Raw genomic sequence first — 15,777 nt, 5'->3', positions numbered from 1 at the left:
ATAGTCATCTAGGCAGAAGGAAAAAGGTCATCTTCATAAACAAAAAAATCCAATGTATTGCAAGCAACGTGAGATGCTAGAAGAAAATAGAACAGTGACTAATAAATGTAGAAGGGAAAAACATTCCATACCTGGTCCAACTTCTTTTCACATGTAATGGTAACAGAAAGAAATTCTCAAATATGCAAGAACTCACGAAAAATAGCATTCACGCTCTTCAGAAAAATCTATCAGAAAAAAAATCAAGACAATGAACAGATGAGTAACAATAAAAAATTTATGAATGAAAGTCATGAGGTACAAAAGGTTAGCCCATGAGCTGTAAAATCTATTTATAATAAAATTATATTTAAATAATTGGCATTTTAAGTCATAAAAATTAGATGTAATTCTTATTTATTAAAGAAAAAATTATATCACATAAAGAATAACATTTTGATAATAATAGACTGGAACAAGAATTGTATTTGCTCTCCAAACTGAGAGGTGGGAAGAGAAGAAAGAGAATCTATGTAGACTGATTTCATCATCTTTCATCATTTCATTTCTAAAGTTAATTGACAAATATAAATGTAAGTATATTATTTAAAACAGACTTTATGCCTCTCAGATTGCCAGAGCATGGTAGTGGTCAGTAGCCTTCTAACATAGTTCCCCATGGGCCCCACCTCCTGGTATTCCTAGGTGGAGATTAGAACTAATGACTCACCTTGAACAAAGAGAATGCAGCAGTAGTGATGGGATTTCACATCTGAAATTAGGCTATAAAAGACTATGATAGGCCGGGCGCGGTGGCTCACGCCTGTAATCCTAGCACTCTGGGAGGCCGAGGCGGGTGGATCGCTCGAGGTCAGGAGTTCAAGACCAGCCTGAGCAAGAGTGAGACCCCGTCTCTACCAAAAATAGAAAGAAATGATTTGGACAGCTAAAAATATATATAGAAAAAATTAGCTGGGCATGGTGGCGCATGCCTGTAGTCCCAGCTACTCGGGAGGCTGAGGCAGTAGGATCGCTTAAGCCCAGGAGTTTGAGGTTGCTGTGAGCTAGGCTGATGCCACGGCACTCACTCTAGCCCGGGCGACAAAGCCAGACTCTGTCTCAAAAAAAAAAAAAAAAAGACTATGACTTCTGTCTTTCTTACAGTCTGACTCTTCTCACGTACTACTTGCTTTGATAAAGCCAGCTACCATGTTGTGAGCCAGCCTATGGAGAAGCTTGTGTGGCAAAAACCTGAGGCCCTCAATTGAACAACCCACAAGGAACCAAATCCTGCCAATCACCACATGGGTGAGCTTGAAAGAGGATCCTCTCCAAGTCTAGCCTTTCCTGCAACAAGCCCTGTCCATTACCTTGATTACAGCCATGTGAGAAACCTTGAAGCCGAGGATTCAGCTAAAGCCACCCCTGCCCTCCTGACCCACAAAAAGAATGAGAAGGAGTGTGTGTTGTTTTAAGCTGCTAAATTTTGGGGTCATTACACAGCAACAGATAACTAATGACAAAGATTTTCTCCTTGACCAAACTCTAGCCAAGCTCCCCTAAACCCTCTTCTTGGAGATGCCTCAACCTTGGCCTATAAAGACTTGAAAAAACACTAACATAGTTTCTAATAACTCAAGGCCACATCCATAGGTTGACACTAGCCCCCTTAAAGTGCCTCCCTGGAAAACCTGAAGGCTGCCAAGAGAGTTTACTGTTTGTTTTAGCTAACACCTGACAATAGGCCCCTAACCAAGCTTTCTTAGAACATCTACTAAAAAAGGATTGCAGTTGTGAATCCTTCCTGTCTTGTTGAGATGTATCTCCTACAACTCAGGACGGTCTTCTTGAGGACCTGAAAGCCATTCCTTTGCAATTTAATCATCAGGAAGGAGAGGGCCTCTGTCTCCCAGTCTCTGTGGAAGATAAAATCCTAACTTTGATAATTGCCAGCCGCCAGACACAGCTGGTCTCATCATTTCATGCTAACCAAGTCCTTGTAATCTTTCACTTCTTAGACTCTACTGAGCCCTGCCCCGCACCTCCTCCCTACTTCTGTTTTTTTTCTTTTCTTTTCTTTTCTTTTTTTGAGACAGAATCTTACTCCGTCACCCTGGATAGAGTATAGTGGCCTCATCATACCTCACTGCAACCTCAAACACCTGGGCTCAAGTGATCCTCCTGCCTCAGCCTCCTGAGTAGTTGGGACTACAGGTGCATGCCATGACACCTGACCAAATTTTTCTATTTTTAGTAGAGACAGGGTCTCACTGTTCACTCAGGCTGGTCTCAAACTCCTAACCTCAAGCAATCCTCCCACCTCAGCCTCCCAGAGTGCTAGGATTACAGGTGTGAGCCACCGCACCCAGCCCCTACTTCTGTTTTAGCCAATCACCTCTGCGCAAATCAAAGTTGAGTTCAGTTCATGCTGGATTCTTTTCCCATTGCAATAGTTATTACTGATTAAAATCTGTCCTTACCACTTTAACTAGGGTCCAGCTTTGTTTATCTTTGACACTAATGCATTAGAAAGATAAAAATAAAAACAAGACCACAAAAAATCCAAAGAAAACACAGATCATAAAACAAAAGAGAGAACAAAGAAACAATAAGAATTCAAAAAATAAATAGACATGACCAAGATAAGATTAAACATATCTAATTAAAATAATTTCAAATGGGACAGAATAAACTAAAAAAGCGTTAAATGGAACACAGAGAGTCATGTTATAATGGCAAAGGACACAACTTACAATAAAGTTATTACTACCATGAATCTTTATGTACCAAATAATACAGCATTAAAATACATAAAGCTTCAAGAAGAGAAAAAATTAAGAGAAATGTTAGGAGACCTTAACAAATTTCTTTTGATTCTTGAAAAATGAAGAAAGACAAAACATGATAAAAATAATATGAATAACATGATAAAAATATTGATGTAATAATATCTGCTACATGATAGATGCTCAATAAATTTTTATTTATTATTTAAACCTTAGAGCTTGCAAAGAAAAAAGACTAATATTTTAGGTACCCACATAACATCTACAAAAAGAAATCACAGGTGCAGAATAAAAATTTAGATGACATATATCATTTAACAGGGATTATTTTAGGAATGAGTTTATTGGGAATTTTCACTTTCTATTATAATTTCTGATTATTTTAATTTTTTACCATATACTTCATTTGTTTTCATAATAAATAAAATTTTTTAACTGTTCCACCCCTTTACTCTTTAGAATTTTCCTGAATATTCCTGAATCATTCCATTCTCTTTCTTTCCTTTCCACTTTCCTTCCAAAGATAAACAATTCATAGTTCCTTCTTCTCTAACATGTTATATCAATTATCCCCTCTGTCCTGAATTTTCACATTTCTGTTTCTAATGGCTTCTTCACTTCACTATACGGATGTAGTTATCTCTTGTCCCCAATCCTAGAGCATCCCTTCCCATTAAGGACCCTACTTCCTCTTACCCTTCTTTGCCAAAATTCTATATTTGCCAAAATTCTTCCATTTCCAATATTACAAATCTGTTTCAATCTATATTCTAAACATGTACTTTATTGAAACATGATTGTTTGTGGTCTTCTGTGCTTACAGTAATTACCAGCTTGCCCCAATCCTCAACTCCATCAGAAGGGCTAAGTCCAAAAGAATCAAGGGTGGAGGGAGAGAGGACTATGCACTCCAAACAAGTCTGCCCCACCTCTGGCAGGAGTCAGGAATAAGCACTGCCCTTGGGACTGAGTCCTCCCCTCCCCAGGCCTTCAACATTCCATCAACATGGGTCAGAAATCCACCTGATTCTCAGACCTCTTTGCCTCCATCTACAGAGTCAGGGATCCCAAATATTCATCCATACTCCTCACACTTACAGTCCTCCCACCATCTTATTTCTTTACTCCTCTGGCACTGATTTAATTATACCCTCTATCCCTGTTTATGTCAGTCAGCACAAGAAGTTCCAGACTCCCAGGTCATTCCCAAAGTCTCATTCCCACAAGGCCCCACACATACTTTGTCTCCATCTTCCATCCCTCCCCAACCCCTGAAATTTTTCCACTGTGCCCTCCATACATCCTGATTCCTCTCCCACAGCCAGTTCATCACTTACCATTGCTACCACTCTGGTTCAAGCAGCTGTTATTTCATGTCTGGACTAGTGCATTAGCTTCTTGGCTATTCTGCTTCCACTATTGCTCCCTAAGATCTATCCTTGATAGAGCAGCCAGAATCCTTAAAATTATGCCTGCGTCACTCCTGTCCTCAAAACTCCAGCAGCTGCCCATTTCATTCAGAGTGAAAGCCAAAGGCCTTGCAATGCCCACAAGCCCTACATCACCTGTCCCCAGCCCAGGGTTTATCCTCAGTCCTCCTCCTACTCACCCCCACTCTCTCCAATCCAGGCACACTGGTGTCCTTGCTGTTTCTTCTCTCAGAAATCCACAAGGCCATGCTCTTACCAACTCCAGATCTTTTCTTGAATGTCACCTCTTCAGTGAAGTTTACCCTGATCACTACATTTAACCCCAGGAGAGGATATTTCAACCCATATCCTCTCCTGCACTCCCAACTCCCTTTATCCTGATTTTATTCTAATATTATAGAAATTACTCATTTAGCTTGTGTTTAGTAATTATTATCTGCGTCCCCCACACTCCTCACATTAGACTGTTAGCTCCATAAGGGCAATAAACTTTGTTTTATATGTTGATGTATCTCAAGTACCTAGAATGAGTAGACACTCAAGAAATATTCATTGATTGAATGAATAAATTGTTCTCAACCTTGTCAAACCTAATACTCCCTTTTCATAACAAATACAGGATAATATCCTCTTTACTATTATGAAGTGAACGCCATAAGCTACCCATGTATGTAATTTTTAAAAATTAAAGCAATGCCTTAACTATAACATGAAGGAAAAAGTAAAGAAAGTAATAGACAACAAAATAAAGCACGACCTGATATGAAACTGCTCAGGCATCCCTAAACTAAAAGACACAATGAAGTAGTCAGATGCTTGTGTCCATTTGTGAAATCACCATGAAAAGGACAGGTACAAAATGAGCTGTATCGATGATTCAAATTCCATGAATGATACCACCATTAAATTTACAGCATTCTAGGAAAATTCAATATATCTGAAAACTGTGTGGAGGCAGTTCTATCCCAATAGAGTCCTGATCTATAAATCCAGTGTGGCTACCTCTCTAGAGCATCTGACCTGTTGAGGAGGGGCTCCTCACCTCTCCATCCTCCCTGGGTCCAATGTCACTGAACCCCTGCAACTTTCCTTTCTGCCTTCAATTCCTGCCTGGTATCATTGTCATTTGACTCCTCACCTCCTGTTGCCTGTTCTTTTTCCTCTCCAAATGCTCCTCGACTACCTCCCTTAAGTAATCAACTCTCAAAGTTCTGTTTCTACACATAAAATCCAAATCCACATTTCCAAATGCCATGTGGTCATTCACACACAGAGAGCCGTAAGTTACACATGTCTGAAATCAAACTGCAGGTATATCTCAGAGACATTGTGGGTTTGGCTCTAGACCACTGCAATAAAGCAAATATCACATAAAGTGAGCCACACACATTTTTTGGTTTCCCAGGGCATATAAAAGTTATGTTTACACTATACTGTAGTCTAAGCGTGCAATAGCATTATGTCTAAAAAATGTACATACCTTAATTTAAAAATGCTAATAATAATCTGAGCCTTCAATGAATCATAACCTGTTTGCTGGTGGAGGGTATTGCCTCAATGTTGATGACTGCTGACTAATCATGGTGGTAGTTGCTAAAGGTTAGGGTGGCTGTGGCAATTTCTTAAAATAGACTTGACTTTTCACCAAAGATTTTCCTGTAGCATGTGATGCTGTTTGATAGCCAATTTACCTACAGTACAAGCTCTTTCAAAATAGAAGTCAATCCTCTCAAATCCTGCCACTGCTTTATCAACTAAGTCTACATAATATTCTAACTCCTTTGTTATCATTTCAACAACATTCACAGACTCTTCACCAGGAGTAGATTCCGTCTCAAGACACCACGTTTTTTGCTCATCCATAAAAAGTAACTCCTCATCCGTTCAAGTTTTATCATGAGATTGTAGCAATTCAGTCCCATTTTCAGGCTCCACTTACAATTCTAGTTCTCTTGCTATTTTCACCGCTTCTGCAGTTACTTCCTCCACTGAAGTCTTGAACCCCTTAAAGTCATCCATGAGTGTTGCAATCAACTTCTTCCAAACTCCTTTTAATGTTTTTATTTTACCTCTTTCAATGAATCACAAATGTTCTTGATGGTATCTAGACTGGTGAATCCTTTACAAAAGGTTTTCAATTTACTTTGCTCAGATCCATCAGAAGAATCACTATTTGTGGCAGCTGTAGGCTTACAAAATATATTTCTTAAGACTTGAAAGTTGAAATTACCCCTTGATTGATCCATGGGCTGCAGAATGGATGTTGTGTTAGCCTCATCTCTTTCTACTTTTCTATCAGAGCTCAAGGTACACTGTCAATGAGGAGTAATATTTTGAAAAAAATCTTTTTCTGAGCAGTAGGTTTCAACAGTGGGCTTGAAATATTCAGTAAACCATGCTGTAAACAGATGTGAATAGGCAAAGTTGATTTAGCATAATTCTTAAGGGCCCTAAGATTTTTGGAATGGTAAATGAACATTGGCTTCAATTTAAAGTCATCAGTTTCATTATCCCCTAACAAGAAAGTCAGCCTGTCCTTTGAAGCTTTGAAGCCAGGCGTTGACTTCTCCTCTCTAACTAGGAAAGTCCTACATGTCATCCTCTTCCAACAGAAGGTTGTTTTGACTACATTGAAAATTTGTTTTTTAGTGTATCTACCTTCATCAATTATTTCAGCTAGGTCTTATGGATAACTTGTTGCAACTTCTACATCAGCACTTGCCACTTCAGCTTCCACTTTTATGTTATGGAGATGATTTATTCCCTTAAACCTCATAAACCAACCTCTAATAGCTTCCAACTTTTCTTCAGCAGCTTCTTCACTTCTCTTAGCCTTCATAGAATTAAAGCTCTGGATTAGGCTTTGGCTTAAGGGAATATTGTGGCTGTTTTGATCTTCTATTTAGACCACTGAAACTTTCTCCATATCAGCAGTAAGACTGTTTTGCTTTCTTGTTATACATGTGTTCAAGGGAGTAGCACTTTTAATTTCCTTCAAGAACTATTTTTCTTTGTATTCAAAACTTGGCTAACTATCTGGTTAAAGAGGCTAGCTTTCAGCCTATCTGGGCTTTCAACATGCCTTCCTTACTAAGCTTACTCATTTCTAGCTTTTGATTTAAGTGAGAGAAATGTGAGTGTACCTTTCATTTGAACACGTAAAGATCATTGTGGGGTAGTTAATTGGCCTAATTCAATACTATTGTTTCTCAGGTAATAGGGAGGCCCCAGCAGAAGGGGACAGGCGAACAGCTAGTTGGTGGAGCACTTAGAACACACAGAATATTTATCAATTAATGGGAGTGGTTCATGAAACTCCAAAACAATTACAATAGTAATATCAAAGATCACTGATCACCATAACAGATATAATAATGATGAAAAAGTTTGAAATATTGGAAGAATGACCAAAATGTGATACGGAGACACAAAGTGGGCACATGCCGTTGAAAAAATAGCACCGACAGACTTGCTCAATGCAGGATCATCACAAATCTTCAACTTGTAAAAAACACAGTATTTGCAAAGCGCAATAAAGCAGAATGCAATAAAATGAGGAATGACAGTAGTCATCTTCCTCCAAAACCTGTTATTCCATCAGTTGTAACTATGTGAATGGCAACATCATCACTTAATCTAGAAATCACAACCAATTTGATTCCTGTTCCTCTCTTTCTACATCCAATTGATTGCACTGCTCTGTCCATTTTCTCTCCAAAGTGTCTCATACCTGCTTCCTTTCTATCACCATAGTTAAAGCTAGCATTACCTGTAGCTTCTTAGAGTATTGTCACAGCCTCCTAACCAGTACTTCCACTCTAATTTATCTTTTAATACTTCCACAAAAGGAATTTCCACAGATAATAATAGTAGCTAACATTAATTGCCTCTCATATATCAGGCACTATACCAAGTGCTTCCCATCTCTTTTAATGTGCACAGCCACATCAGAAAGTCGGAACTAGTATTATTTAAATTTTAAAGATGAGGCAAAAGAAGTTTGGGGAGGTTATACAACTTACCAAAGGCCATAGAGCTAGCTCAGAAGTGACACCACCAGGAATCGAGGTCTATCTGGCTTCTAAAAACCCTGCTTATTTTTGCTGTTTCTGCTGCTAGCTTCATCACAAATCTTCTGTTCGGTCTCCATGCATCCCTATCCCATCTGCCTTCCTTCCCCTTCCATTCTTCCAATCCATAGGTCTTTCTTTTGGTTTTATTTATCTCCTTATTTAGCAAGGATTCATTCAGCCACTTCGAGGAAGTCCTTCGCAGCAGGCTCCTCTTCTTTCACTGTGTCTACATCTGTCCCCAGCCCTCCTTCTCCCTCCTCTCTCTTCCCAGCTGCTAAGAGAAGGGTTGTAGAAAGAAATGAATATTTGTGCCGGGTGGCTCCAACCCCTGCAGATGCAGATACGCAAAACTCTCTGCGTCTCTAGCTTTACTCTGCCTAACTCCCTAGTAAAGCCTAATAAAGTGTTCCTTTATGGTTCTAATACAATAAACCAATTAAGCAAAAAGTGCTTTGTAAAGAGTGCTGTAGAGCGCCCCTACACATGTCAGGTGCAATCACTCAACCTCTTTTTATTATACTTGCGCAGGGCTTCAACTGAATTATTCTGTGAGAAACAGAATAGATGCTCCAAGCGGAGAATGCCCCCTGTGTGTTCCGGGTGAAGGGAGAGTATAGCCCTGGATAACGGGAACTTGGCCCGGGAGATCTCTACTTACCATGACTGCCAAAGTCCCGCTGAAAACTTCATGGGGTTGTCAAGAGGGAGAAAGACAGGAAGAAAATGGTATAAACCTGAAAACCCCCACTTTAAAAATCTCTCTAGGAGGGCTTTCCTCCCCCCAGCTCCCTGGAAGTTTTACGTTTTTGCAAACGTCCTCCCTTCCACCCTCAAGGCCCTGCCCTGTCGCGCGGGGTCTCCTTCGGCCTCCCCCTCGCAGGGTCCCCGCCCCCCGGCCCCCGCCGGCGCGCGGTGGACTACAACTCCCGGCGTGCCGCGCGCGTCCGGCCGGTGCTCCGGCTCGGCGCTGGCGGCCGCCCGGCTCCGTGCGGGGCGAGCCCCCGGCGCGGCCATGCGGGGAGGTAAGTGATCCGCTCGCGCGGCCGGGGCGTGGGAGCGCGCCCGCCCCGTCCCCTGTCCAGGATGGAAGGAAACGAAGAATGCCACCGTGAGAACCGCTCTGCCCTCCCTCGTCTCTGCCGTGTGTCCGGTGCTCCTGCAGCGTGTTGCACCCACGGGCGCGGAGTCTGTCACCCCGGAGTGGACCCGAGGGCAGAAGCGCGCCCAGCCCCGCGGAGAGCCGGGGCGCGCCCGGGGCTGCGGGCCGGAGCTCGCGGGCCGGGCCGGGGTGGTGGCTTGGCTCGGCAGGGCGCGCCGGGAGCGCCACACCCCCACACGTCCTTTTCCGAAGACGGGCTTCCCCCGGGAGCCCCCAAACTAAAGACCAGCGAACTGTTTCTCCTTCAAAGTTTTAGCCAGAAACTTTCGCATCTCTGCCACCGGTGCCGCCACGAGTCGTTGGCTCTCGGCCGGCGCTGCTTGTCCCAGAGGCAGCCTGGCGTGCTCGGTCTTGTCCTCACGGTCCCCTCTCTTGGCTGCTCCTCACTCTCCCAGGGGACAACCTTTGGGACGCGTGGAGCCCGGCCCTGCCCTCCGGCGACTTTAGGCTGGTGGTGCCTGGTGGCGGGTCCTTTGGGACAGCGCCATAGCTCTCTGGACCGGTCTGCTCTGCCTGGTGGATGAGTACTGATCAATAAAAGAAGCCAATCGGAGGCACCAGTTTCCCGCCCTAACTGACCCGCCTCCCCTCCCCCATCTGAGCCCACTTCCAAGTGTGTCCTTAAGTTCTGCTCCAGAATCCTGTGCAAGGGTCTCCAAAGTTATTTTAGCACATCCCATAATGTGCTGGATAAGAAGGTTGTTTGGCCTTTCCCCCACATTGTCCCCTCTCTCTCCCACACACACCCCAGGCACACTGCACACGTTCTACAACCACACACACCATACACTACACCACAGACACACGCCACATAATACACACACCACACACACATTACACACACACATCATTTTATCAACAGTAGAGGGTTAATGTCAGTTTGTTGGAGGGCGTGGGTGAGTACTAGTATATATTTATATTCAGAAATGTCAGTTTATTACCAAAGTTAGAAACTAGCTGGTAAGTGAAACCTCCTGTTGTCATAATTTAGAATGTCTTTGTGGTTCACTTTTTATAAAATGGAATTGATTTCCTACACCACCTTCTGAAACCTTACACTTGTCTAACTGGCAGACTTTCAATCACAGCAGGCAAGATGGGTGGGGATGTCCTTTACGTGTAGGAAGAAATGCTTGGAAAAACGTCACAGAATCCTTTCTCCTGTGAGCGTGCCTAAGGAAGAGTTGGGTGTAACTACATTTTCTTTTCCTCTTTCTCATGTGAGGTGAACATGCTTTTGTTCTGAGCAGTGCTGTCAGGACACCCTCTTCCCACTGCCCTGTGGACAGGATTCACAGTCCAGCACTCTTCTATTTGGATTTGGTTGAAGAATAGTTCAGGAATTTCAGATGAAGTTCAAAAGCTTTATGGAATTTGTTGCTGGAAGAGCTCTTTATCTCCATAAGAGTCCATCATTTTGATCAGCAGTGGTAAAAGGTCCACATGCCTGACCCACCTCAAAAAATGGCACTCAATAATATTTGAACACTTGGAATTGGTTCCTAGATTATTGTTTGCTTTTTCAATGGGGCAATGATAAAGATAAATGGCGAGAACACTTGAAATCTTTCTTAGTCATGATCTTTCAAGAAGTTGAAGATTTCTAATAACAATTCCTGAAATAAGGGAAAAAAAATTTTGAACTTGAATTTCAGGTTCCAAATTTAGATCTTAGTTGCTGATCTAATGCCCTTAAGAATTATTGAAGAAAATGGAGACAGGCAGCTTTCTCCTCCATTCTGCCTGAATCTACTCGTATTTCAGCAGCAGATAACTTTTCCCAGGATCCTTCTGGGCAACCTATATCTTCTGCACTATCTTGAATGGTTTTGTTGACATCTTGACCTAAAAGTACACAAATGTTGACTGGTGTTTATTTCAATGAAGAGGCAACCATATAGGTTTTTTGTGTATATGCAGAACGTTTATGGGATGGTATTGTTCCCCTGGAGCAGTGGGTTCCCAGCCAAGCAAGGGAACTGAGACTGAGCAGGGATACCTTAGTGAAGAGATTTTATTATCCAGTCTCTCTACACCACTTCCCAATTTTCTGAATTGGGATTTAGGGTGGTGGTGGGAAAGACTGAATTATCTTCTTATTTAGAGGTACTAATATAGTACCGGGTACTCATAGGTCATAAGTGTTGGTTGAATTTGTTGAATTATACTTTTTGTGCAACAGGGATAAACAGTTAAAATTAAACCTCCCAGAACTAATTGTTTTCATTTTGTAGAATAAAGTTTTGTTTGTTTCAGTTGGGATTTTTGCTGGCTTCGTTTGGTAGGATGAATGCCAAAATAAAAGAATGTGGGTGTTTTCAGAAGATGTGGTCATCTATTTTGCATCCTCTCTGAAATATGTTACTTCCCGCATAATGAAGTAAAAGGATTTGCCGCTGGGCAGAGCTTTGCTTATTCTCACAAAGAGATTACTTAAAAGGCAGCCCTGGGAACTTTGTCCACGAATCTCTGTTAGGGAAAAAGAATGACACGAGACTGCAGCTTCTGAGTGTTCACTGGTTGTAGCGCATAAGCACTGGGTTCTTTTTCTTATTTTTCCCACAAGGGAGAAAAAGAAATAGTTTGAAACATGACATTCATGTTCAGAACAACAGCAAAACCGTATCATGCAGCAACAATGAAGGGGAGGGAGAAAATAAGAGGCTATTGAGATAGCTTGTTTTTCTTTGTACAAGACAGGTATAGGGAGAATTCTGCAGGTTTTGGACTCGTGATTCATTTACTTCCACTTAATTGTGCTGAAGGTAGTTAGCAAAAGTGAACAGGCACACTGTAGCTTTAAAAAGTCAGCCATGAACCAGAAGGCAGTTGGTGCAGCTTGTGTGTGATTCCTAACGTCATGTTGGCTGAGAGCCAGCCTGGTTTTATTTCACTGTGTCAAATTGTACCTCCTTATTGAATTCCTTTGCCAGCCTACTTTGTGAAAGAAAACATTGGGGTTTCTTTGGCTGTTCTTGATAAGCCTATAAAAATGATATGTTTTAGTTGCTTATAGGTAGGTTTTCTTTTTACTCTTCCACAAAAAAAAAAGAAAATAATAGTAATAATAATAATGTAGTATGATGTTGCAGAGTATCATTGTGAGTGTTTTGTTTTGTTTTGTTTTGTTTTCTGAGATGCTTAGAAAATGGTGAATGTGTAACAGTTTCCAACTGAAGTGAAATCATTCTTTTAGCATGAAGCAGCAGCACTATCTTCCTGTCTACTCTGTAACGGTGTGTGAATGTATGCTAATATCTATATGTATATTAAATGTTGGATTTCTCTAGCAATGATCTAAGTGGTTTAGCAACTGGAAGTTTGTGTGTATGTGTGTGTGTGTGTGTCAAGAGTGAAGATTATCCCACACTTACAGTGTTATTTGTTAATCATCTACTTCTCTAACAGTGATAAAATCTTGTGAATATACTAAATGATGCACTTGCCATGTCAGAGTAATCCCTAGAGAAGGAGTGCCGAAGTATAAAGTGATTTGAGAGGAAATGTATTTAATTTATGGCTTCAGCTGAATAAAAGCAAACACATTTCAGGACTGTTTTTTTTTTTTCTTTTTTTCTTAAAGCAGTTTTGTTCATAGCTTTTTCATCTTGCTAATTGCACATTAATTGTGGAGGGTTTTTATTTTTTTACAATCCTCATCCTACTAAACAAAAAGACATAGTGATGGATGCTACTATATCTCCTTAAATGTTTTGATGATTTTTCATAAATCTAATGAGCTGCTGCTACTCTCTCTTACACACACACACACACACACACACCCCAGCACCACCTTTCTGTGCTTACGGGCTATCTGGCATTTTTGTGAGCTTCCTCTTTACCACAGCATGGCCATCTCACAGTCGGGTTTTTGAGGCTTTCTTTGAGAATATGTGAGGTAGGGGAATACTTGCTGACAAAAGCTTTAAGTGCCCTTCTGCATTGCAATGAAAAAAATCTAGGAACAGGGGGAGTGGACAAAAAAACAAATGCAATAAGAAAGAAAATCACAGCCCATAGTGGGAGGGGGCAGGAAAAGGGGGATTGTTTTTCTCTACTTTGACTCATTTATGAGTTGCAATGTCTTAAGTGAGAGCTTGGCACCCAGAGGAAGCTGTGCCAGTTCACACAGCACTTGTTTTGAACGCGGATTCAATTTCATTTGCAAATGCTTATTGTCAAGGCAGGGAGTGCCAGTACAGATGAAAGCACCCCAATCCGTCTCCGTCTCCTCCAGTTCTTTAGGTTTAATCACATCTCTCCAATCGCTGAGGAACTGGAGATTTAAACAAACATACGTGAACTGGTGTGAAGCTGTAAAAGGGACCATTATGTTTCCGATTCAGAATATATATTCTTCTCTCACTTTCTAAGAATTAAACACAAGCTTTTCTCCCTTATTGATTAGTTGCTGAAGTAAAGGAACCCTGCAGCCTTCCCATGCTATCTGTTGACATGGAAAACAAGGAAAATGGCTCTGTCGGTGTAAAAAAGTAAGTGAAGCTGGCTTCTGAGTTCTGCTTCTGCAAACAACAGAGGGACTTGGTTTCTATTTTTATACTTCTTGCTTATATACTACAATACCACAGTTGGGGGGTTGTCTTGGTTTGCCTACACCGGCCACCAGCCTCCCTTCTGACCCAACCCCAATTACCTTTTTCTGTATTCCATTTCTAAGACAGAGATGACTAAGACATCAAAATGCGTATGAAAGGTTTGTGTATCAGGCTTTGGAACAAGGGCGGTTGAGGATTTCAGCCCTGCATTCTGTATATTGAAACAAAAACTCGGAGCAAGCATAGCTTCTGCCTTCCAAGCCTATAGGTTACAAGGGTGGGGGCAGAAAACGGAGTTTGAGTTTGTTTGTTTTAATAAAATAACCTCTAACTCTCAAAACTAAGTTAAAGTACAGGGAAAAAGCTTCAACAGGAATACTAAGTTGAACAACTTCTCTATCCTAATTTTATGAACTGTTCATTGAATGTGAAACATTTCAGTGCATACCATGGTGTTCTATTTTAATGTCTGTTCTCACATTTGAAACTTATGATTGTGTTGTGTAAGAGTTATATGTTTGATTCTTTTAAGTAGGAAAATTCAGTTGCGTTATGTAGTATAATATTCTGAAATAAAACAAAAATCTGTGACTATAAGAAAAAAATGAGTAATCTCATTTCAGAGTTATATCAAAGCAATAACTACTTTGATTACAAGGAGAAAGGAAGTACCAAGAGGGTGTTTCTTTCCCTGTCATTTAGTTTAAAATTGCCATCAACTTGAGCTTTGGAGGAAACTAATTAAATGTAATCCATAGAAGCTGTGATATCTAAATGAGGAGACAGTGTGCTATATGTTTATGAACAGAGGATATATTTTGCTTCGTAGCAAAGTTACATTAAAATTAACTTAATAAAATCTGCTTTTTAAATTTCTCAAGTAATTTATGTATCAGTGCTATACTGCCGTGCTTATTACCATTCTTGAAGTGTGGGGTAGGTAGAAGGAGGAGGAATGAAAGGAGGAGGAATGAAAGAAGGAGGAATGAAAGAAACGGATGCTTTTTTATGTATGAGTTAGATCAGTGCTGTCTGACAGTATTTTCAGCAATGATGGAAATGTTCTGTATTTGTGCTGTCTAAGATGGTAGCCACTAGCCATATAAGGCTCCTAAGAACTTGAAATGTGACTAATGTAATTGATGAACTGAAATTTCACTTAATTTTAATCAATTTTAAAATTAACATCTTTATTGAAGTATAATTGACATACAATAAATTGCATGTTTAAAAGATAAAATTTGGTAACTTTTGATATTTGCATACACCCATGAAACTACTGCCACAAATAAAATAATGAATATATCCATCACCCCCAATTTCCTTATAACCTTTTGTAATTTCTCCCTTCTGTCCTTTCCTGTCTCCTTATCCCCAGGCAACCATTGATATGCTGTCACTATAAATTAGTTTGCTTTTTCTAGAATTTTATAGAAATGAGTGTGTGTGTGTGTGTGTGTGTGTGTGTGTGTGTATGGTTTCTTCTACTTAGTTTAAGTAATTTGAAATTTATCCATTTTGTGTGTATCAATAGCTCATTATTTTTTATTACTGAATAATACTGCATGGTATGGATATACAACAAATTGTTTACTGTTTATCATTTACATGATGATAGACATTTGGATTGTTTCCATTTCTTAGGTATTACAAATAAAGTTGCTTTGATCATTTGTGTACAAGTCTCTGTGTGGACATGTGCCTTCATTTCTCTTCCATAAATACTTAGAAATGGGATTGGCTAGGCTATATGATAGGTGTATGTTTAACTTTTTAAGAAACTGCCAAACTATT

General features: G+C 40.5%; 1 protein-coding gene across 2 annotated transcripts in view; it reads left to right on the top strand.

Annotated features, from left to right (window-relative positions):
• The first annotated feature begins 9,154 nt into the window (after positions 1 to 9,154).
• The window catches only part of SAMD13 (sterile alpha motif domain containing 13), a 40,666-nt gene continuing 34,043 nt past the window's right edge, over positions 9,155 to 15,777 (top strand). Inside the window, exons 1-2 of one of the 2 annotated variants that reach the window (XM_045547660.1) lie at positions 9,155 to 9,290; positions 13,836 to 13,920. In XM_045547660.1, coding sequence (XP_045403616.1) covers positions 9,281 to 9,290; positions 13,836 to 13,920 — 95 coding nt within the window. In that variant the 5' untranslated portion in view covers positions 9,155 to 9,280. The remainder of the gene's footprint in view (positions 9,291 to 13,835; positions 13,921 to 15,777) is intronic. The other variant, XM_045547659.1, reaches the window with a different exon arrangement.

This window comes from Lemur catta, chromosome 3 (genome assembly GCF_020740605.2).
Source record: "Lemur catta isolate mLemCat1 chromosome 3, mLemCat1.pri, whole genome shotgun sequence".
NCBI classification, from domain to species: Eukaryota; Metazoa; Chordata; class Mammalia; order Primates; family Lemuridae; genus Lemur; species Lemur catta.
This window is presented reverse-complemented; position numbering and strand designations above follow the sequence as displayed.